Source organism: Vipera ursinii, assembly GCF_947247035.1.
Source record: "Vipera ursinii genome assembly, chromosome: 10".
In the NCBI taxonomy this organism is placed as follows: domain Eukaryota; kingdom Metazoa; phylum Chordata; class Lepidosauria; order Squamata; family Viperidae; genus Vipera; species Vipera ursinii.
The window spans coordinates 17,905,153-17,929,319 of NC_139520.1; the positions used below are offsets into that span (position 1 = coordinate 17,905,153).

Consider the following 24,167-nt stretch of genomic DNA (forward strand, 5'->3'; position numbering starts at 1 on the left):
ATGCATGTTGAGGTCTGTTGGAATACATACTTCCCAGTTCCTTTTTCAGCCTTACACAGCCTGGCAAGGTTTGGATAACCTAAGAAGATTTATGTGAAAATCATCTTTAGCTGTTGGTGTCCTTATTCATACCCTCACAAAAGCATTATGGATCATGTTAAGAAACCTTTCAAAACACTATCGCCTTCTTGGCTCCCACAAGCCATAATCCAATGCCTCTATTTTATTTAAAGCATTATTATCTTTTAGACCTGCAATTAGAATAGGACCAGCTTGGTTTTAATAGTTTTATTAGGAATTCAAATATTTAACAGATAAAAGTATACAAACAGCTTGTGCACGCAACAGGGCCAGTTTTACCCCTCTGCCACCGAAGAGGGAATGTCTAATAAGGAGGCTTCATACAGCAACCGGTTCACATTCATTTTCAATGAGAATGACAGGCTTGGGAGAGTCTTGTATCTCTGGGGGGAAAAAAAATATCCGAAAAGCCACTGGTGATATTACTTGCTTGGTTTGCGAAGCTGGTCAACTTATTGTTAGCCCATCCTAAGTACGGGCAGCTCAACCCTGCTTAGTCTGTAACCTTGTCTGCATTCAGAAATGGAGCAAGATTGGGCAGGGTTAATGCTTAATTTGGACAGACTAGGAGGTCTCAGACATCCCAGAAAGAGGTACAGTGGGGAAGAACCATTTCTGCACCGTGGCTAAAATTGGTCAGCTACGTGCGCAGAATCCCCCCAGGAGTCTTAACGCTCTTGATGGATATTGTTACTTCTGCATATGTCTAACTTTCTATTTAAAAGGAAGTCCTGAGTTCAGTGAGATTTGCAGCAAATGGGCAGAGGGTTTCAGGGTCCAGATCTTTAGGATGCATTTCTTACTTTCGGAATTGCTAAAAAAAAGCCAAGCCACCAGACTCAGCCTTCGGAATTTCATTCTAGCCCGACGGCCCCCCCCCCATTGAAATAAAGACATATATTCTAAAACTAGGACGGATTCTCAAGTTTGCAAGAGTGGCGAATATCTGTAGCTCAGTTGTAGGATGAGAGTGGGAGTTTAATTCTCCGGGTTTGTGGGTTGGTTTCCAAACATTTCATTACCAGGCTAGATAATATCTTCAGCGGAATTTAGGACATGTCAGTGTCGGTGTCCTTCTGTTTATAAGGGCTTCAGGTGTGGGTGGGTGAGGGTCTTACGATGGGTCAGGTGTGAATCGTCAGTGAATCTTGTGATGGGTCTCTAAACTCCACGTGCTACTTTAGAAGATATGGTTCCCACAGCAAAGCTGTTTAATAACAGCCGGTGGTTGCTGATGCCGTGATTATACTCACCCTCTGTGAAATCCACAAAGCTGCCCGTTTTTTCTGAAGTTGGGAGCGAAATCCCCATTGCTTTACGGATTCCATAGGTGCTGACAATGTCACCTGGAGCTACCTGTTGTGCCAGCTCTTTCAGATTATTGGTCACCTTTTCCGCTGAAAAAAAGCAGAGAAATAAACTGATGCAACGTTTTACATAAAATGTTTATCTTCAACAACAAAAGCAATTTTTTCATCAAAGTGGCCTTCATTCAGAATATAGAGGGTAGTAATATATTATAGGGAGAGGGTAGTAATATATTATAAGGCAATAGCACTAGCACCTAGACTTATATACCGCTTCCCAGTGCTTTACAGCCCTCTCTAAACAGTTTACAGAGTCAGCATATTTGCCCCCCCAATAATCTTGAGTTTTCTTTTTACCCACCTCGGAAGGATGGAAAGCTGAGTCAACCATGAGCCAGTCCGGATCGAACTGCCGAATTGCTGTCAGCAGTCTCAACAAAATTAGCCTGCAATACTGCATTCTAACCACTGCGCCACCACGGCTCTTGTTAAATAATTTAACAATAAAAGCGAAGGCAAAATGTGCTTTCCTCCTTGATGCACGTTCAAAGGTTGGCGATTCCTTAAAGAAAGTCTCAGTGGGAACAAACCCAAGCTATTCCCTTTTGTTTCCACTTGCTCTACAGAAGACTTAACTTTTATCCATTTTCATCCCTGTTATTGTTACACTTGTCTGTTTCTCTCATAATGGTTTCCCAATGGAAAACCATCCTGCAAAGGGGCATTTCGCTGGTGGAACAAACATATCCAAATTGTGGTCTGATGATTTAAGTAGTACAACATCAAGGGGGTGTTCTTGTTGTGGAACTCAACATTCACAAAAACTGTAAGACAATTTTCAGAGTCGCCTGACATGTGAGTGGCATTAACGACAAGCAGCGTTTTGAAGTTTATAATATATGCTAAGAACAGAAGAGAGCCAATATGGCCTATGGTCCAAGGTGCCAGGCTAGAAACTGGGAGGCTGTGAGTTCAAGTCCTGCCTAAGCCATGAAAGCCAGCTGGGTAACTTTGGCCAATCACTAGGAGATGGTGAGTTCTAGTCCTGCCTTAGCTGTGAAAGTCAGCTGGGAGAATTTGGGCCAGTCATTCTCTCTCAGCCCAACCCACTTCACAGGGTTGTTGTTGAAGTGAGGAAAACAGGAGGAGGAAGGTGTACTGAATATGTTTGCCGCCTTGATTTATTTGTAAAAATAATAAAGGCAAGATATAAATAGATACGCATTCTTATTCTTACCCAAATGCATTTCCTTGTGAGATGGGCCCAGGAGACAAATCATATTAGGTGGTGGTTTTGTACTCAGCCGTTCATTTTGGGCATCCTGAAGGTCACAAATTAATTTTGTGGTTTCATCAAGCTTTCTCTGAAATATTTCAGCTTCTGGGAAATCAAAGATGAAGCTGTGAGGCACCATAAACTGTGTGAGATTTTGCCACAAAACCGGGCAAAGTCACGTGGACTCACCTTCAGAATCAAATTCCTCAGCAGGTACCCCAAAATTAGTTACCGCTTTCAGTGCTGTAAGCCTTTCTTTACTAAGTCCAGAATCAACCTTGGCTGGATCTGTTTCTACTATCTAGAAATGCAAACAAAGATATGGTCTTAAAATCCAGGAAATATATAAACATATACCGTACATCATGCTTCGCCCATTATCATGCATAATATATGTCTACAGCGAATATATTTTCTTGGGGGAAAAATGAAGGGCAAACCTGAAAAAAGGAGCAAATATGGAGGATCATAATGATATTTTTTTAAAAAAAAAAACCTGTTTATGTTTACAACTGTGCTTTACAAAGTGAAATTCAAGATCAAGCCCAAGAGAACTTTACAAAAATGCACAAACTAATGCAAGTATCTAAAATTAAAGTGTACATGAATGTGATAGACTGGGGAATAAAGTGGCAACATTGGTAAAAGGTAAAGGTTCCTCCGCACATGCATGCTAGTTGTTTCCAACTCTAGGGGCCGGTGCTCATCTCCGTTTCAAAGCCGAAGAGCCAGCGCTTGTCCGAGGACGTCTCCGTGGTCATGTGGCCGGCATGACTAGACGCCAAAGGCGCACGGAACGCTGTTACCTTCCCACCGTAGCGGTCCCTATTTTTCTACTTGCCTTTTTACGTGCTTTCGAACTGCTAGGTTGGCAGAAGCTGGGACGAGTAACAGGCGCTCATTGCGCATGTTGAGTTAAATGACCGTGGGTATATTAAGTTAATGTTAAGTTAAATGATCAAAATAAAGGACCAGAATAGGTTTTTGAAAAATAAATAAATCTAAAGGAGATTTCTAAAATAAAAGACTGTCCTTTATAATTAAGTGCTGTGTGTAAGGTCATGGTATTTATGAGCCACTGTATGTATGTATGTATGTGTGTGTGTGTGTTTCACTTCTCATGCAAGAAGCTTCTGCAGAACTGACATCCAGTTGCCTTTTGGAAAAAGCATCTTGCTTTTTCCAAAAGGCAACTGGATGTCAGTTCTGCAGAAGCTTCTTGCATGAGAAGTGAAACATTTTCAAAGGAAAAAAAAACACACCAAGGAAGTCCAGTTGCCTTTTGGAAAAGCACCTTCGGGACAACTATGACCCGGGGGATGGAGAAAGCGGAGAACTGTGTGTGGGCATGTGAGGAACCCCCTGATTAAAAACCCCACCAGTTCTAGAATGTCCAAATTTACAACCATGTCACCTCTATGTCTTTCGTTGTATCTGTCTTTTCGTGTAAGCGTTCTGTTTCCTCTCTGCTCTGCAATTACAAAAGAACCAGATAAAGCAATGAGAGAGCAAAATAAAAAAATTATACTCTGGGTGCAACCCAATAAATACTTAGTCGTCAGTAATATTTATTCGGTCAATAACCAGCAACATTTTAAAAAGATACAAAACAAAAACAGCGAAGCAAATAAATGCAATAAAAAAAAACAACCCCGGAATATAACATCCACTCCTCTTACTATATTAATACAGTTATTTGCCCAGGTGATCAATCTAAAACATCAATAGGTATCTACCCCTTATAGCTAATAGTTAAGATGTATCAAGCCATAGTCTTTTAAAATAAAGGTAAAATGTGTTTTTGACCAATTACATCTTGCTTACATCTAGTACTGTTTTTTAGAATTATGTTGCCAAACACTTTTGATACGGGCCTTACTTTATTCTTAAGCAGGAACTTTTTCTCCTACATACTAGTAGTTCTCGACTTACAACAGTTCATTTAGAGACCGTTCAAAGTTACAACGGCACTGACTTAGGACCGTTTTTCACAGCTACCATCTTTGCAGCATCCCGATGGTCAGGTGATCAAAATTCGGACGCTTGGCAACTGACTCATACTTATGACAGTCACGTTCTCTCAAGAGTCTTGGGATCCTTTTCTGTGACCTTCTGACAAGCAAAATCAATAGGGAAGCCAAAACCACGTTTAACCACCTTGGTTACTAACTTAACACCTGCAGGGATTCACTTCGCAGCCATGGCGAGAAAGGTCGTACAATGGGGCAAAACTCCTTTTAACAAATTTCTCACTTAGCAACCTAAATGCTGCCTTTAATCCTGGGATTTTTTTCCTGCTGCCGCAGTAGCAACCCTTCCTCCGTGCAAGAGCAAAGAAGAGTCACCTTGGTTTCTCCTACACGGAGAGAAGACCGAGTTCTTCTTCCCCAGCATTTAGTTAAATATTAATAGGCTAGTTCTACATTTGTTAACCAAAGAAATGATAAGCCCAAAAAGATTTCGTCTTCCCGCTGGGCACTGGCCTCCTTAACGCTGCCACGTTGAAGCTGCCAGCTTACACGCATTAACATGTGAATGTTCTCACCGTCTCGAGTTCTCTGAGAGTGCGGGAATGCTCGCCTTGCGTCAAGACATCCAACAAGCTGTCAGCCATGAGACCAGGGTAATCGTGGGACTTCGCCAAAAACTCGCCGATGCTAAATGCAAGGAACGCAATTATTTTTCAACAAACAATGATTTCCCGCAGGCTTGCCATTTCACCTAACCTAGTTAAATTAATATCCGGCTTACAAGGTAGCAATTAACAAACCCTACACTTGGATATCTCTCTTTTCACTGAACCAACTACCAGGTCATTGTTCAGGTGATTAAAAACAACCAGGTTTATTTAGCAGAGATCTTATCGGTGTATCCTGTTAATGCTAAACAAAAAACACAGCCAAGGAAGATTAAAAACTCAAAGAACAGATTTGAGTGCCCAGAGGACGCTCATTATTTGTCCTTATGCTGATATTAAATCATGCACCGTGGTGGCGCAGTGCTTAAAATACAGTATTGCACACTAACTCACTGTCCACTGCCAGGAGTTTGATCCTGACTGGCTCAAGGTTGACTCAGCCTTCCTTCCTTCCGAGGTCGGTAAAATGAGGACCCGGATTGTTGGGGGAAAGAGGCTGACTCGGTAAACCACTCACAGAGGGCTGTAAAGCAGCGTGAAGCGGTATATAAGTCTGAGTGCTATTGCTATTAAATGAGAAACCTATAGATGAGTTACACGAAGCAACTATGACCTTCAAAGAAAGTGCTTATGAAGCATCAGAACGAAGTAACTTTATAGTTAGATGGTACATTAAAAGGCATTTTTGAGATGCTTGCAGAAATTAATTCATGCATTTTGGCCTAGTAAATCTGAGCACAAATTAACACGATGGGCAGAAAAATATGTACAACTGGTGCAAAGTGTTTTATATTCATACTCCTCTACGGACTACCATAATTTCTGCTATAAATGCACCACATGGTGGTGCAGTGATTACAATGTAATACTGCAGGTTAACTCATTGCCAGGAGTTTGATCCTGACCGGCTCCAGGATGATTCAGCCTTCCATCCTTCCGAGGTCGGTAAAATGAGGACCCAGACTGTTGGGGGCAATAGGCTGACTCTGTAAACCGCTTAGAGAGGGCTGTAAAGCAGTGTGAAGCGGTATCTAAGTCTAAGTGCTATTGCTATATTTCACCCACAGGGACAAGAACTGCAAACAACTAACAATGAAAGACTTTTCTGCAGACACAATAATTACGTTTTCCCCTTTTACGAATTAAATTCAAACAACAAACACCTAACTATTTTCCCTCCTTCAGAGTTTTGTTTTTATGTTTTGTACTGTAACAGCAAGCTGGGTTGTTTTAAAGATTTTCTTGTGGCACAGCTTTAAAATGCACTATATAGTATTTCAGAAAAACAAATAACAAAGGTTCGGTTTTGGTAGAAAACCAGCGAGGGAGTAAGATGCTCTCATTTTTTGGTGTCAAGTGTCCAGTCCCTCTTCTTTTCTTAGAAAAAGGGAAAACGAGAGCATTTGATGGGAAAGTGTCTTTAAAAAAAAAGCTTTCGTTCTAGCATACAAAGTCTAAGATCAAAGGGAAATCTCGCTTGCTGGAAGACTTACTTGGAAATTCCTGGATTAGAATCTTCTCCATAAGTAGAGTAGATTAAATCTGAATCGTCCTTGCTGATGTTTGCAAACGTGGAGTCGTACGCTGGAGCATACGAGCTAAAAGGCCCGTAGTTCAAATACATCACTAATTGGAAATGAAGAGAGCAGGAATTAGGTATCTCGCATATAAGGGTGTGATAACGACCTAGAGAGTTTTTATTAATAGAATGTTTCTTCAAAAGCAACATTAGCCATTGGAAGAGGGAATCCAATCTTGCAAATTAAAGGAGGAATGTTGAGGGTGTATTTTGTTTAAAATCTGGCCACCTTAAAGAACACTGTTTTGGCCTCTAATGCCGGTTCTACTACTGCTCTGATGGCGCTTTTAGTGTAAAAGAGGCAGCACACTTTTGTGTCTGCAAGAAAACAACCAAGCTCAGAGAGAAGCAAAGATCTCACTGACAAATGCAAAAAATCCAGTGAGGAAAAAGAGACACTTTCAATTTTTTTTTTCCTGAAAGGACTGGAGCTTGGTTTATTGAACTTGGCTATTGCTCGGATTCATTTTTTACAGGAAATTGGATGGCTTTAATATATATATAGAGAGAGAGACGTTACCTGGGGTTACTTTGTTCCTTTTGTCTTCCTTAAAGCCTTGTAAAGTATTGACCCCGGACTGAAGTCTTCCAGCTGCTGCTCCCAATTTCACAGAGCTGGGACCCATTTCTAAAATCCCAAAGAAAAACAGGGGCTCAGTGGGTTAGGACGCTGAGCTTGTCGATCAGAAGGTCGGCAGTTTGGCGGGTCGAATCCCGAGTGCCGCGTAACAGAGTGAGCGCCTGTTACTCGTCCCAGCTTCTGCCAACCTAGCAGTTCGAAAGCCCGTAAAAATGCAAGTAGAAAAATAGGGACCGCTACGGTGGGAAGGTAACAGCGTTCCGTGCGCCTTTGGCGTCTAGTCATGCCGGCCACATGACCACGGAGACGTCCTCGGACAAGCGCTGGCTCTTCGGCTTTGAAACGGAGATGAGCACCGGCCCCTAGAGTCGGAAACGACTAGCACGCATGTGCGGGGGAGCCTTTACCTTTTTTTTTTAAGGATCCGAGAGGCAATTTTAGATTATTTACACAAAGCAGAAATAAATCCCTTCGTACTATAATGCTCAGTGTGCAGAACGTCTTAAGATGTTTTCTCACGGTTTCCTGCGACAATAAATTATGGAAAAATAATTCCTTACTTTTGCCCCTGACTTAAAGTGCATGTCAAAGAAAGCATTCACAATGACAAGTCAGCAGCCCCCCCTTTTTTTTTTTGCCTTTCCGGGGTTCAGAGTTTTGATGCTGCCTGGGAGTGAGGGTTAAAAGAGCCTCTCACCCTCATCTTCGTGGTATTGCTTATCCCAATTTCAGATCTCATACGGAATAAAAATCAAGCGTTGACTGTGACAAAAAAAAAGGACTCAAAGAGAGGAAGACGGCAACGAAGCAGGAGGGGGGGGAAAACAGACAGCAACGAAAGATGATATAAGATAGAAATGGCTCTAAACCTGTTGCAGTAAGAAAGACTGTAGATTTAGGGAAACACAGAGATAAGCACAGAATTACCGTGAAGTTTAGAACGAAGGAACGGGAGTTTAATTTTGTATAATAAGAGGGTTTATTTTTTTTCCGGAGAGAAACAAATTCCGTGACCTGTATTAGATTAAAGAGGAAAAAAAAAACCTGCTAAAAGGGTGTTATAACACATTCAAATGAAGTAATAGAAGCGGTTAAGAGTTCCCCATTTCATTAAATTGAAAAGTTGGCCTTTGGAATGGGAAGCACGTCCAAACGTACATTTCAGCAAAACGAAAAAAAATCATCTCCCATAGCTCAGCTGGCTGTTTCTCCAATCAAATGTTGCTCATTTGAAAGACAAACCGATTGAGGTATATTTAATATCAAAGCTGGGATCATCTGTTCCTTGGGCTTTCTAAGACCCCCAGTAGGAAGAGTCCTCGGCAACAGTTTCTAAATGAATAATCCCATCCTTTGTAAACACCCCCAAGAAGGAATATTAAAATCCCTCTAACAAGCGTTACCTCCTGCTAGATTTTCGGCTGGAGTAAGAAGTCCCAGAGTGGTTGTGCCATCAGGTTTTCTTCTCTCAAACTCACACTGGAAAAAAAGATCAAGCTATTAAAGTGGGTCGCCTGCACAGAGATTAAAATGCTAGTACAAGGAGGAGCCTTTTTTTTTTAAACTGATTAAAAAAAACCAAAACGTAAGTAACTGTTTTGCTGACTGTTTCAATTCATGGAGATTTGGGGAATTGAAAGCGTTAGGCTGAGTCTCAAAGGCTTATACTGGAAACTTAAGTTTTTTTTAAACTTTGGTAACTCTTGTCCGCTTACCTGGGTGTTTGCAGAACGTTTGGTCAACTTCCCCCCTGAATCTTTAATGATACGTTCAATGAGTTCTTGTTCCTTCTCTAAATTACTGTTCCTAATTTTTTCTTCCAGTAGATCTTTTTCTTTTCTGGGTGGGGGAAAAAAAAGGCATTAAAACACCCATAAACCTGCATCGTTTTGTTCCCTTAGAGTACATAAACGTTTTTTTAAAATCGGTGTGATAAGAAAAATGCAGAATCCTTTGGACTTTGAATATTAGAAATGGTAAATGCCAATCACTGGCAACAGCAACTAGTAACTGTCAAGTTATCTTATTTTTTTATTTATTTTTGCACTCACGTCTGAGGCACCGAGGTGCTTCCGGGTTGAAAGGATTGGTTGGTGATATCGCTTCTGCCCACTTAGGGGCTCCTTTCATGTTCCCAGCAGGAGCTGGAGCAAAGGACAGGTGCTCACTCCATCCCACGGCAGCACTCGGGTCTCAAACGCGAGCCTGCTGCTTATCGAACCCGTTTCCTAACCAGGCAAGCCACCCTGCTCCTCTTCCATCAGTTAAGATTGTAAAACTGACATTTAGTCAGCGAGCTGGAATTGGCTTCATTACATGAACTGGTCATTACATCTGGATTTGCTAAGCTAACTAGAAAAAGGGGTTGAGTTTTTTTTTAAAACAATAATGCCTTCTTCCTGGGGCTGAGAGAGAGAGACTGGCCAAGGTTATTCAGCTGGTTTTGTGTCCAAAAACCAGGACTAGAACTCCCTATTCTCCTGGTTTCTAGCCTGGCACCTTAACCACTACGCTAAGGTGCCTCTTAGTCTTGCAGTTACCAGCTCCTGATTCGAACTGAATGGGGGGAAATAAAGTCAGCTTCTGGGAGAATATAATCACTTTTTGAACTCCTTGCTGGGACTTTTAAAGGCTGTGAGTTCTGGGTCTGTGCAGTCTCCATCTTTCCCCAGGCCGCCCTCCTCTTCTCCCCCGGAATGCGAGCCGGTTTTGTCTGCCTGTTTCCTGCTTTTCTGAAGATCTGCCATGAAGTCAATGCTTTGTTTCAAACTCTGAATCCGTTCCTAAGAAAACAAGATACACAATGTGAATGTGCCGTTTTATTCCTACCAGCTGAAAAAAAAAATCCTAATTTTTCCAGCCGTTAAAAAGGACATTATCCAACAAGGGACATTTTAGAAGAATCCATAATGGTTTCCTTTCCTCCAAATAGATGATCCCAAGAATTAAACACTGTGAAGCAGTGTTTCTCCACTTCGATAACTTTAAAATGTGTGGATTTCAACTCCCAGAGGATGTTGGAAGTCCACGCCTCTTAAAATCCCCACGGTTGAGAAACACTGCTGTATAAAGCGTGTTTTGCAACACAATGCAAATGAATTTACTCAAACGTCCGATCTGTATCAGCAGGACTAACTTTTCGAAAGCGCGCTTAGGACTGCGATGTTCCTTGCAGATGAAATCAGCTGCAGTTGTATAGCCCAGGACCAAGGCAGCATTTCAAATAGCATGCCAGCAAGTTTAACACTTCACGTTATAAATAATCTGTGCCTTGGTGGAGCAGTGGGCTGATGCCTCCTTAAGTAACACCAGCTGCCTGCAATTAGTGCAGGTTCGCATCCCACCAGGCTCAAGGTTGACTCAGCCTTCCATCCTTCCGAGGTAGGTAAAATGAGGACCCAGATTGTTGGGGGCAATTAAGCTGACTTTGTAATAATGCCGCTTGGGGGGGGGCGAAAGCCCTAACAAGCAGGCATATACATAGAATGAAGGCTACTGCTAAGTTTGTAAGCCGCCCTGAGTCTTCGGAGAAGGGCGGGATATAAATGGAATTAAAAAAAATAAAAAAAAATAGCAATAAGCTTCTCAAACTTTCTTCTTCCCTCCATCGGTTACCTGACTGAGTATTTTCATTCCGGAATGTAGGAGCTTTTTCGCAGCCTTGTAATAAATAGTCTCTGGTTTATTATAGACCATAGCATTGCTACACATCAGTCTGAAATTGTCCTGGATCAATAGAAAAATTAAGGCACGTCAGGCACACAACTTTGGAAATATTACCTAGAAAATTCACGTCAAGCTTACAGAGAGAAAGCATTGTTTAGACAAATTAAACAAAGTAAATCTCCTGACAGCCTAGTCTTACGACCGTTTATTTACTGACCGTTCCAAGTTACAACAGCACTAAAAAAAAAAAAAAGTTTCGTGTGACTGTTTTTCACACTTACAACCGTTGCAGCGTCCCCAGGGGTCCCGCGATCCCCTTTTGCCACCTTCTGACAAGCAACGTCAAGAAGGGGAAGCCCTTAACAACCAGGTTACTCACTTAACAACCGCAGATTCATTTAACAACCGTGGCAAATAAGTCATAAAATGGGGGCAACACTCACTTAACGGTCCCGCTTAGCCACAGAAATTGCGGGCTCGATTGTCCCAACATTATCACGCAGCTACTAAATCCGCCGGACAGTTGCAACTCCTTGGAATTTCTCCTTCATTCTCACGTTCCAAGTCGGACACAGTCTGCTACTTGGAGCAAACTGAGGGCAGAGAGCAAAACAAAAGTAGCAGCAGGCGGATCTTTGCTCTTAGGCAAAGACCTCTCACGATCCTTTTATTTTTCAACTCCTCCTTACTGCGGGCAAAAGAATGTGGGAAATGTGTACAGCTGGCTCCCTTCACCATGCCTTCAAGCTTGACTGACAGGCCCAGCCTTTGGGTGGGATTTAAGACCTTTCTCTTTTGACATCAGCTTGCAAAGTGTTGGGCGAGCAGCTGATTGAGTTTCCGAGATGACAGAGCCGGTGTGATGCCAGCAGTGCTTGTGACAGAACTCTGATTTTTACACTTTGGTATTAATGCACCGATAAAGGCGGCGTTCGTCACAGACACTTCTCCCCAGAGATCACAGAGTTGTTTTGTCAGGTTGGATGCATTAATGCACCACCACAACAGACTTGCATTTCTCTTTAATGTGTACAAATAGAAGGGTGGCGCGGAGACAAGAATTTTAACCAGCGGTGCTCAGAAAGAGGAAAGAGGAAAGTTTAACACATACGCGTTTGCCATTGTTCCAATAAAGCTATTATTTATTCAAAAAAAGCTGTAATGGCAATGAGAAAGGGAAAAAAAAATAAGACACTTAGCGCTCATTATGTGCAAAGGTTTCCCAATCGTTCTTCTCCTCTAAAGAAAAAGGCAAAAGTCAAATATTTTTTCTCTTCCTATTATTCAGATGGAATAATTTCTGTTTGAAATTTCAACCGCTTTATCCATATTGCAGAAGAGTGACTGGGAACAGTCAATGCACTTTTACAATTATTATGTAATTATTATCTATTAATCTGTCAAACATACAAAAAAGTTTTGCTTAAGTCTACATAAAACCTCAGCCACCTTGTTTTACACTATCCCAAGCTCTAGTACAGGTAGTCCTCGGCTTATGATCACAACTGACCCTCAAATTTCTGTTGCTAAGCGAGACATTTGCTAAGTGAGTTTTGACCCATTCTACAACCTTTCTTGCCTTAGTGGTTAAGTGAATCACTGCAGGCGATCCGTTAGTAGCCACACTTAAGCGACCCCCGGCTCCCCCATTGGCTTCGTTTATCAGACGGTCGCAAAAGGGGATCATGTGAATTTTGATCACGCGACCACGGGGATGCTGCAGCCGTCGTAAAAAACAGTCCTGTTACTTTTTCCAGCGCCGCTGTAACTTTGAACGATCTCCAAACGAACTGCTGTAAGTCGGGGACTACCTTAAAACCATGCTTTGGCTTCTCAATTTTTTCTTTTCCTGCAATCATCTGTTCCAATTCTAACCTCTTGCAAATTATTCTTTTAAAAGCGCCACTGAACAAATCCACAAAGCCTTTCGCCAAGCAAAGGAAAGGAGAAATTCTTAAAACGATTCTTTGCTCATAAACTATGGAAGTTCACTCTCCGAGTGAAAGGCATGTTTTGACAAACTCTGCCCATCATCACAATGGCTACAGCCGGCAAGTGTTGACATTTAATCCTCTCTCTGCAGCTAGGATATACAATATAAGCACCTTTAGCTCTTCTATGGATTGGTAACCGTTATTCTTTATCTTCTCTTTCATTGTACTAAAATCCATTGGGTGTTTAATGATCATGGAGTAACCCGGAGCGATGAAGTCCGTCACAGGAAATGAAAAGAAAGCGTTGGGATCCTTTCTGTTAAGAAATGAAAAGAACAAGCGTTTCATGTTTCATTTCTATAACAAAGAACAGAGGTTACTATTAAAAAAGAAGACATGACTCCAGCTTAAAAGAAAGTAGAAAACTAAGATGAAACTAGAAGCAGATCTGGCCTTATGCCAACTCTTTCTTTCTTTCTTTCTTTCTTTCTTTCTTTTTCTTTCTTTCTTTGCTTTCTCCTTTTTTAAAAAAGTTTTTTATGTAGAAATATCTCTGTCCCCATTCTCCCCCCCATACCCACTTTTTATACAGAGATTGTATGACTAAAATGTGGTTGAGATTTCTAAACTAAACTATAGAGGATTTTGATACCTTTCCTTCAAATATAATGATGCATTTTGATATCAAGAGCTTCTGATGCAAGGCCACCACACAGTTGCAAAGCATTTTGCTCTCCTCTAAATGTGATCTGTTTTGCAAAACGGAAAATATTCTAAAGGCCACATATCTATAATCATAAGATTATAACAGCTGGGTTATTTCAGAGTAAGCGATTTATAAATGCAGCACAATTACCAGTCAAACAGTGCCATAACCTTTTTTTTTTAAAGAGAGAAAGCAAATATTAAATGCAGGCGTTATAAGTGGTGTGTGTAATTATGCCATTGCGATTCAGCTTTGACCACTGATATTATTGAAGCATTAACCTCTTTACCAATTCCTACAAGGAACGGCGTTCATACACAAAACTCACCTCTGCAGTTGTCTTACAAGCTGGTTTAAAGCTTCTTGAAGGGGTGTCTGTTCCACTTCTAGGATAAAAAAAAGGAAACAAAACAGAAAGAACTCTGTATTTTGATGGAAACAAAATATTAAACAGTGACAATGGTCTATCACAAAGACAATGAGATACATTTAAGAAGCCTGTTTACCCTTCATTATTTTAACAAAGTTTCCCTATCAGCGTGACCATATCCTGAGTTTCATCTGGCTCTTTCTCCAGGGGAATAACACTTAGGGGAATTTGCCAATGTGTTTCAGGCGGGGGGGGGGGGGGGGAAACAACAACACACAAACAGCCTGGAGAAAACAACAAAATACAGTTGGTGCAATGCTTATTTAGGATTGATCTCGTTAACCAGTTTTTTGCGTAAGTAGTTATGGCTTAGTACCATTATTTTATTAATGATTTATTTTTATTTTTACTATAAAAGCAGAAAAACTGCATAGCGCTTAAAGAAAGAAAAATAGCATTTTCTTTACCTTCCTGCTTGGCTAAGCTGCTGGCTAGCGATTTCACAAGCGGCACTTCCAATCTTAAAGGAGACTGGCATTTCAGCTCTCTTTCTCCTTCGCTCTCAACAGCGTCTCTGTCTCGCTTCTTTTTATCTTCCTGAAGAAATAAATAAATAAATAAATAAAAAATGCTTGTAAAACAGATCAGTGCAACCGGTTGCAAAATATTAACCACAGCTTTCTTTATGCAAAGCTCGAGTCAATATTAATCTGTAATATTTGACATAAATTCACCCTAGCTGCATTAATTAGGATATTGATTAACATTAAAAGGATCTCTGCTCACAGGAGTACAGGACGCTGAGTCGTATCGGGTTAGAGCAACTTGCTTGCGGAAATTATTTCTACTAAAATACATTTGTGCTGCTTCCTATATAAAAAGTTCTCAGGTATCTGGAAAATGGAGAGTTTGCAGATACTGAATCCCAAACTAGCAGGAGCAACAAGGCCAGAGCCGATGGGGGCCGCAGCCTAGCAGTATCTAAGAGTCACAAATTCTCCACAAGCGTCTTCTATGAAATAAAAGAACTTTCCACAGTACCGTATCTAATTTTTCCCCCCATTTTAAAATTAACCAATATTTGAAAGGGAGACTTTCTGGTCTTTCCAAGCTCGTTCTGGGTTATTTTCACGCCCCACTTAATAATCTCAAACACAATCCGGCATAAATATACATTTTTTAAAACATTTTAATAGCACTTAGCAATAGCACTTAGATCAGGGGTCTTCAAACTTGGCCCTTTTATGGCTTGTGGATTTCAACTCCCAGAATTCCTCAGCCAGGCATGCCTGGCTGAGGAATTCTGGGAGTTGAAGTCCACAAGTCATAAAAGGGCCAGGTTTGAAGACCCCTGACTTAGATTTATATATTGCTTCATAGTGCTTTACAGGCGGTCAGACTATTGTCCCCAACAATCTGGGTCCTCATTTTACCGACCTTGCAAGGATGGAAATTCTGAGTCAATCTTGAGTCAGTGAGGATCGAACTGCTGGCAGTGGGCAGAATTAGCCTGCAATACCGCATTCTAATCCCTGCTACCACCACGGCTCTTAAAGTAAACCAAGTAACCATTCTAATCATTACCTTTACTTTTCTCTTTCTTTTTTCCTTTTCTTCACCGGGGACTTGTTTTTCCATTTTTTTCCTTTTCTTTCTTTTCTTGTCTTTGTGTTTTTCATGTTCACTTTTGTCTTCATACAGCGACGAATCGTGCACCGCGCTCTGAGTAGATAGCTCTGCGATTTCGTTTCCTCCCACTTTCAAGACAAGTTTTAAGGGTTTCTCTACATATTCTTGAGGAAACAGATAAAGGAGAACTCCCATTTTAACTTTCTAAATGTTGGCAACGTAACACTTACATCAATTCAATTGTGAATTAAAAAATGATGAACATTACAGGTCGTTCTCGACTTACAACCATTCATTTAGTGATGGTTCGGAGTTATGACGACACTGGAAATAAGTGACTTATGACCTTTTTTCATACCGGTACTTACAGCTGTTGCAGCATCCCAGTAGTCATGTGATCAAAATTCAATGCTGGGCAACTGACTCATATTTGTGAAGTGTGCTGGGGTCATGTGATCCCTTTTTGCGACCTTCGTACAAGCAAAGTCAATGGGGAAGCCAGATTTACTTAAGAACCGTGTTCCTAACTTAACAACTGCAGGGATTCACTCAAGAACCATGTCAAGAAAGGTGGTAAAACACAACAAAGCTCACTTAACAAATGTCCCGCTTAACGACAGAAATGTTGGGCTCAGCTGTGGTTGTAAGTCAAAGACTGTCTGTAGTCACGATACTTAAAGATGGAACTATTAACAGATTAAGACCTCATTAAGACAGATCTCAGATCTGCGTTCAATGTTTCAAATTACTACTGGAAATTAGCAGTACCTCAGCCAGTCATACCAGAGTATACATTGATCCACTGAGCTTGACACAGATTTTAATTATACGATCTGAATGCTCAAGCAGCAGTGCTTAACCATTCACAATACCACTAGCCAAAGTTATCCTCATTCTATACACAGAGGCAAATGTTCACATTGCTCTAAACCACATTGGCTTAGTGTGATATTCCCTCCTGAGTTCAGAGGTGTGCTCCAAATATTTATGTGCCTCTCTTCCAGACTGCTTGAGAAAAATGAACAATTCAGTACACAAAGCCACAAATAAATTACTTTCACAAAGAGGCTAGAAATGTTTGGGATTTGCTCCAAAATTCAATTTCACTTCAAAGTTTTCCAGGTAACCCTGCCAATGAAGAGAAAAGCTGGGCAGATTTGTACATAATACGGATGGGACACAGATCTAAGTGAACAAGGACATGGATAGATATGCATGGAGATACAATGGCATGACACTGTGGGGTTTTTTGGTGTGTGCGTATGCGACAACTGCAGTTCCTTCTGGCAGGGGATTCTGGGAGCTGCAGTTCCTTCTGGCAGGGGATTCTGGGAGCTGCAGTTCCTTCTCACAGGGGATATTGGAAACTGCAGTTCCTTCTGACAGGGGATACTGGAAGCTGCAGTTCCTCCTGGCAGGGGATATTGGGAGCTGCAGTTCCTTCTGGCAGGGGATTCTGGGAGCTGCAGTTCCTTCTCACAGGGGATATTGGGAGCTGCAGTTCCTTCTGGCAGGGGATTCTGGGAGCTGCAGTTCCTTCTCACTGGGGATTCTGGGAGCTGCAGTTCCTTCTGGCAGGGGATTCTGGGAGCTGCAGTTCCTTCTCACAGGGGATATTGGGAGCTGCAGTTCCTTCTGGCAGGGGATTCTGGGAGCTGCAGTTCCTTCTCACAGGGGATATTGGGAGCTGCAGTTCCTTCTCACTGGGGATTCTGGGAGCTGCAGTTCCTTCTGGCAGGGGATTCTGGGAGCTGCAGTTCCTTCTCACAGGGGATATTGGGAGCTGCAGTTCCTTCTGACAGGGGATACTGGAAGCTGCAGTTCCTCCTGGCAGGGGATATTGGGAGCTGCAGTTCCTTCTCACTGGGGATTCTGGGAGCTGCAGCTCCTTCTGGCAGGGGATTCTGGGAGCTGCTGTTCCTCCTGGCAGGGGATTCTGGAAGTTGCAGAGTCCCCCCCCAGTTGGGGATTCTGGGAACTGTAGTTCCTTCTGGCAGGGGACACTGGCAGCTGCACTCCTCCCCCAGCAGGGGATTCTGGGAGCTGCAGGTCCCTCCCAGCAGGGGATTCGGGGAATCCTCGCGCCGACAGGTCGAGCCTCCCGGGCGGCACCTGCTCCTCCCTCCCCCTCCCCCCCAGGAAGGCGCCCCCGCTCTCTCCCCCCCCCCCGGAGCGCCGTTACCTTCATACGGGTATTTCTCCCCCTTGTGCCGCTTGTGCTTCTTGCCCATGGCCCGCATCGGGCGGCGCTGACGTCAGCCTCGCGCTCCCCCGGCTCTCGCGAGAGCGGCAAGGGGGCGGGGCCGGGAGGGCGGGAGGAAAAACGGCGAGGCGCTCGCGAGGTGGCGCTGCTGGGTTCCCGCTTCGCGGCGCGCCTGGGCGGCCCTCCGTGCGCCCCGCTCCCGACCGGCCTCGGCTGCCCCAGGGGCCGGGGGGAAAGCAAGGAGACGCCGGGCGAGGCCCTCTCGGCGCCCCCTGAGCTTGTGCAGGGCCGGCGGGGATGGCCGCCGCGGAGAGGTGTGGCAAAAGCAAAGAAGCCATGTGTGTCACTCTGGATTTCTAGCTCTATGAAACACCCCCCCCCGGGAAGGGAGGGGGAGGCGAGCCGCAACAAGCGGCGGAAGAGGCAGCGCCCTCTAGTGTTGCCCGCTAATCATTGCGGCGTCTCGTGGGCTTGGCCACGCCCGCTGCTGCCCCCTGGTGGTGCTCTGGCTTTCTACAGCAGAAGGAACTTGCTCGCCTGCTCGTATCCCAGCTTTAATTGGAGGGGTCTTTGGTGCCCTCTGGGCTTTGTAGTTTCCTCGCAGACGTTTCGTGACCCAAACTAGGTAACATCCTCAGTGCTTGAAGCCTGCTCCCTTTCTCACACTGATGATGTGATTATCTTAAGTTTGGGGAAACCTCTTGAAAAACTTTCTCTATTCCTAACTTCTTTCCAGAATTTGGTTCCCTTTGATCTTTCCCTACTAGGGGAACCGCAACTTGCATATTCAGCAGGTTGACCTGACAACTCCCCAAATTCCCAGCCAGCCAGTGGAATGGGGAATTCTGGGAATTGCACACAAGGGTAGACAATCTGGTGTCTTCTGGAAGATTTTTTTTTAAAAAAATCTGGTTAATTAAAAGTGCATTGTTAATTGCACACAGTCCAGGATCAATCTGTGGGTGAGATGGATGGCCTCTAAATTTGGTAAACAAAGCTACCCTTCCCACGAACCCTTGCGTTTACTATGACAATTGGGATCATGGGAGATGTAGTTCAAAACCTGTGGAAGACACCTCCCTCCCAGTTGCCTCTCTCTCTGGAGGGCATCTCTTTGGAGAAGGAAGATTGGACTGTTCTACACTCTTGTGTTTCCTTCCACTTGGGGGTGTGATACGCCAAGGAAAATATTACAGCATTTTTCCCTTAATGAAATTTGGATTTCTACTTCAGGTAAAGACAACTTCCTTGATTATTTAATAAAACTGGAGCTTGTCAAGAGATCTCAGCTTAGCTGTTAGACTATTGAATAACATAGAAAGAAATATTTCCAACAACTCCGTGTAGGGCCTCTTCAGTTAGCAGCTTTGAGTTGGTGCATTGAGAAGTTACTGCTCAGGCTAACATTATACCAAAGCAGTAAGATATTTTAATGGAAAATGCTGAGAAACCCCCCCCCCCGCACAAACAATAAAGTAAATGTTTTGTGTAACGTTGGCTCTGCTTATTTAAGAATGAAGCTCAGAGACTTTGCAGTAAGTGCAATCCAGCATACTTCTACCCCAGTACTTATGCTTCCCTAATCAATAAACTGGAATTATGTCAACGTAAACAGAACTCACGCAGCCACACACGTGTTGTGATTTGTAAACCATATTTTGCGGCATAGCGCAGAGCATGTGCACAGCCAGTGGAGATTTTATGCAATGAATGTTTTTTTTTAAAAAATATACCAAACCCAAATATATTAAAAAGTGCTATTTTAAGAAGTCAAGCAATCCCTGGTTATGGTGTGTCCGGGTTTCCCAAAGAAACTTAGTCTTTGGGTTTGCATAACGTGCTAACCTAAGGTTAACTGAACCACAGTTTATTGAATGAAAGCAAGCCACAGGGGTTTGCAGAAAACCTGAAACCATAAATTAAGGACTTTTTCTGGTTTGCTCCCCACACTGGCTCACGAAGTCGCCGACCGCATTTTGGCTGCCAGATCCAGAGCAGACCTGGAAAATGTTTGCCTAGCCTAAGTACGATTTGGGCGTCACTGGGCTGCATCTAAGCCCGCTTCCTAAGAATGGTGTTATTTTGCCAGCCTGAAAGCAAATCGGCAAACCCCGGGATTAGATTACATGTTGGAAACTGTAGAGAATCCAAGCTTTGGAAATACGTAGCTGACACTGTAACAGATGTAAAAGTTTCCCCACGGTGTGAATTCCTTTGAACGCCAGTTGCTTTTTGAAAGGATTAATCAGAACAGATGCTACAGATACTGGAAATAGCTCTGAACACTCACCGCACACACACGGCCGTCTTCAGTGGCTCCTGTTAGCCTGCAGACCTGCTAATGTGCCTAATATGAAAGCAGAGACTTTCATACATTCTGGAAAATGCTGCTTTGTGTGGGAGTTCCCGCTTTGTTGTGTTATTATTTGTATAACATTCATTAGCAGGTCTGGTGCTTTCTTCTCCCCCCCCCCACCCCTTAAAAGGCAAGAGAGCCACGAGGCTGGCGGTTTTCAGTTTGAAATGAGAGGACCAAACAGGAAAGTGGTTCAACCCAGTTGCCTTACGGGTAGTCCTTGACTTACAACCGCCATTGAGCCCTAAGTTTGTGTTGCTAAGCGAGAAATGTGTTGAGTGACTTTGGCCCCATTTTTACCGCTTTTCTGGCTGCATTTGTTCAGTGAACCGCTGCAGTTGTTAAATTAGTCAACCCGTTATTTCGTTGAGTAAGTTGCCGTTGGTTTGGTTCATTCCTTGTGTTTGAACCCAACACACCTAACGTGCTTTAGTTGGATTTGGGTTTCCCCTGCATTGCGAAACCAGCCAGTGGAGTTTGCAAACCATGGTTTACACCTTGGAATGTTGTGTGAACTCGTCAACAGCTTCCTACAGTCAGTGTGCAAACACGGCTAAAATATGTCCTCCACCCTGAATCTCCAAATCTGAACCTGCGGCTTAATTCATCGTATAAACCCAATACATCTTGCTTCAGGGAACCATGATTTATATAAATGTATATATATATATATTGGTACGCGCTTCCCTTTTGCTGCGTCTATTTGAAAAACGAGAGACAAAGGTGTAGGTTCAGAAGATCTGTTCCATTTTTATTTCACGTCTCCACTACCCTTCCCAGCTATGTTTAGCTCTCCGTCTTGGGGCACATGAACAGAGAGTTACAGCTTTAGGCAAAGGACTGTCTAACCTGTCTGAGTTTGGCTTTTATTGATTTATTGGACTTAGAGGCCAGGGGCTGCAGAAAGAGAGAAGGAGTAGCTTCATAGGAGCCAAGATGAGAAGAATGCAAGAAATGAAAGACGCCAAGCAGGGAAAATAAGCCAGGAAACCTCTCCAGCATTTTGTCTCGATAACTCAGTCCAGGAGTCACCTTTTCCCATGATTAAAGATAATTATAAATCCACAGGTACGTAATTGACAGTCACCATTATACCAGAAGAGCCTTGATTGTATTTTTGCTAAAGGACCCCCATGGGCTGAATGCAAACATTTGCATTAAAGCCAAATAACAGTTTGTTTATTGCACATTTAACAGGACGGGTGAACCCAACTGTTACAATTGGCAAAAGTTGGTTGATGCCCAGTGACTCAGTGCAGAGGTCCCCAACCTTTTGGGCACCAGGGACCGGTTACATGGGGAGAGGTTTTTCCGCGGACTGGAGGGTGTGTGGTTTTGTGTGCTGGCTTTGCTTCTTTGTGCGGCCTGGTTGCTGGCATGCCGTGGACCGGTGCCGGTCCACGGACTGCGGGTTGGGGAGTCCTGACTTAGTGGTTTGCGGTTGTTTTTCATGCTGGCGAATTGTAACGAGCTGAGTAAACACAAGTTAAAGAAGTGAGACGCATGAACCCGGTGACAACAATGCCACCTAAGCTCAGCTCAATGAATTGGAGGGACGGCTTTAATTACGGGATGACCTTCTAGCAGCATTTTTTGACAGCGGGTTGTCCCTACCCATCTGGAAAGGTGGTCGAAGAAGCCAGCCATAGAAAACCAACTGTGTGCTTGGGAACAACCCATTTCTCAGGACTGTAGAGTTTCTTATCAAGCTGTGATCCCAATTAGGTATTTAGAAACAGTTCTAGGCTGAAGACCAAAAACCAAGAATGGCTTTTTCAGAAACTTTACAGAAACATTGCACCAGTGCTTTTTTTTTTGTAAAAGAAAAAGGTGCCGGAACTCACACATGTCATACAACCCGCCTTGCCTACCCTACAAGGTTCCATCCAAAAAAGGTGCTGGAACTCCGTTCTGAGCGTTCTATGAGAAAAAAAAGCCCTGCATTGCACTGAAAAAAGGACTATGAGCCCTTCAAGGCCAACCTGCCACTCGGTGCAGGAATCCAGATCAGAGTTAAGGACCTCAATAGCAATGTTGTTAAATTACAGTCTTAAATTTGTCATCTCATGAAGAGCTTTGGCTGTGTCAAGCCTAAGACCCAGCAAAATACAGATAATTTTACATAATAGGGAAGAAAAATGCCTCTTCCAGTTTTAAGGAATTGATCCACGATGTGTATCAGAGTTCTACAAGTGAAAAGATAAAGCAATGTATGTTTATATTGAAAGAGCCTTGGTGGAGCAGTGGGCTAATGCCTCCTTAAGTAACACCAGCTGCCTGCAATTAGTGCAGGTTCGAGTCCCACCAGGCTCAAGGTTGACTCAGCCTTCCATCCTTCCGAGGTAGGTAAAATGAGGACCCAGATTGTTGGGGGCAATTAAGCTGACTTTGTAATAATGCCGCTCGGGAGGTGTGTGAAAGCCCTAATAAGCAGGCATATACATAGAATGAAGGCTACTGCTAAGCTTGTAAGCCGCCCTGAGTCTTCAGAGAAGGGCGGGATATAAATGGAATTAAAATAAAATAAAATAAAAATATAGTTTTATAAGCTTAATAACTGAATTGATTTTATGTAGGGACTTAGACTTGTTACATGGAGCTTTTTCTTCCTTTTCATTAGGTGGTGGTTGGGGTTTTTTTTTGGTGACATTTAATTTTTTTTTCAATTACTATACAGTATTAAATACCTTTTCTTGTTTTTTAAGACCATTTTATAAATATTTTTTTTTAAAAAGTCCAATTAAAAAAAACACACGCATAGGAATCTGTATTTGTAGCAACCCTGATGACTACCCAATTTCTGGTTTAATATATCCAATGGAATCCACCGTTTTTATAACAATTTTTTACAAGCTTCTTGTAATGATGACATTTTATACCATCTAATAGATAAAGAGGCTCCCTTGAGGCCAAATGATTAAAATCTAGTTCACACACCAGTCCAAGACATAGTTTATCCTCTGGTTAGTGTGTTGTATAATGAAGCCATTGATTTATAGCTTCACAGAATCTGAAATATCGGCCAGTTGTGGTTTAATCAACAAACCATGATTTAGGGTGAGGTACAAACCCAGTCACTGCTGTAGCAGCTTTTGTCGAACCAAAAAGTCATCAGAGTTAGCTAATAACAAGGGGGGGAGAGAAAAGGGAGGGGGTTAGTAACTGTTTTTGGATTTTTGATAACTTCTGGAGTAGCAAAATTTAGAGGAGCTTCAAATCCCGGCCTGTGAATCAAAGTATTTCCTCAAATGTCAGTTCCACCATCATGTTCAACTCTGTACCCGATTCACCCCTTGGTGTTACTCCCCTTGCTCACGACTACCTTTATTTTCGCTGCTAGCCCAAAGTGGGGAGGGTAAACTGACAGCATCTGTAATATGTAAATCCATCTTTCTGATATCCCCCTTCTCCTGGAAATATTCAAGATCACCCAGGGAAATGTAACAAACACATTTGATGTAGTCAGAGATCACAGCATCCTTTCCTTCTGTGATTTCTTTCTTCTTCTGTTTCCTTTTAACGCTTCCAACTTTGAATGTTGGGAGGCCCAGTTCCAGTTCAGAAGAAGCGTACGGCTAGATGCTTCCCCCCCCTTTTTTTTTATATGACACCATTGCAATTAGGCAGATAGTTATGGGTTGTCTTCAGCGTTGTTTTGCCCCTTAGGATGAAATCATGTTCCTTTCTGATGCTATTCGCCCCCCTGGCCATACTCTCTATCATCAATTATCTATCTCTATCATTTCTATTATCTGTTAATTATCTTTTTCTCCGTCTCATCTCTATCATTTCTCTATCCCTTTATATCTGTCTCTTTATTATCTCTTTATCATTTCTCTATC

General features: G+C 42.7%; 1 protein-coding gene across 1 annotated transcript; it reads right to left on the reverse strand.

Annotated features, from left to right (window-relative positions):
• Positions 1-273: 273 nt before the first annotated feature.
• On the reverse strand, positions 274-18,055 carry BRD7 (bromodomain containing 7). The gene is made up of 17 exons (XM_083370886.1): positions 17,949-18,055; positions 15,722-15,930; positions 14,605-14,734; positions 14,096-14,153; positions 13,233-13,377; positions 11,077-11,187; positions 10,063-10,244; positions 9,177-9,300; positions 8,865-8,940; positions 7,402-7,509; positions 6,796-6,928; positions 5,210-5,321; positions 4,079-4,135; positions 2,854-2,965; positions 2,626-2,769; positions 1,335-1,478; positions 274-464 (listed from the first exon to the last, which is right to left on the reverse strand). Exons 1-17 carry the CDS (start codon positions 18,004-18,006, stop codon positions 400-402), a joined length of 1,968 nt encoding a protein of 655 aa, XP_083227012.1. The 5' UTR covers positions 18,007-18,055; the 3' UTR covers positions 274-399.
• Between the last annotated feature and the right edge of the window lie 6,112 nt (positions 18,056-24,167).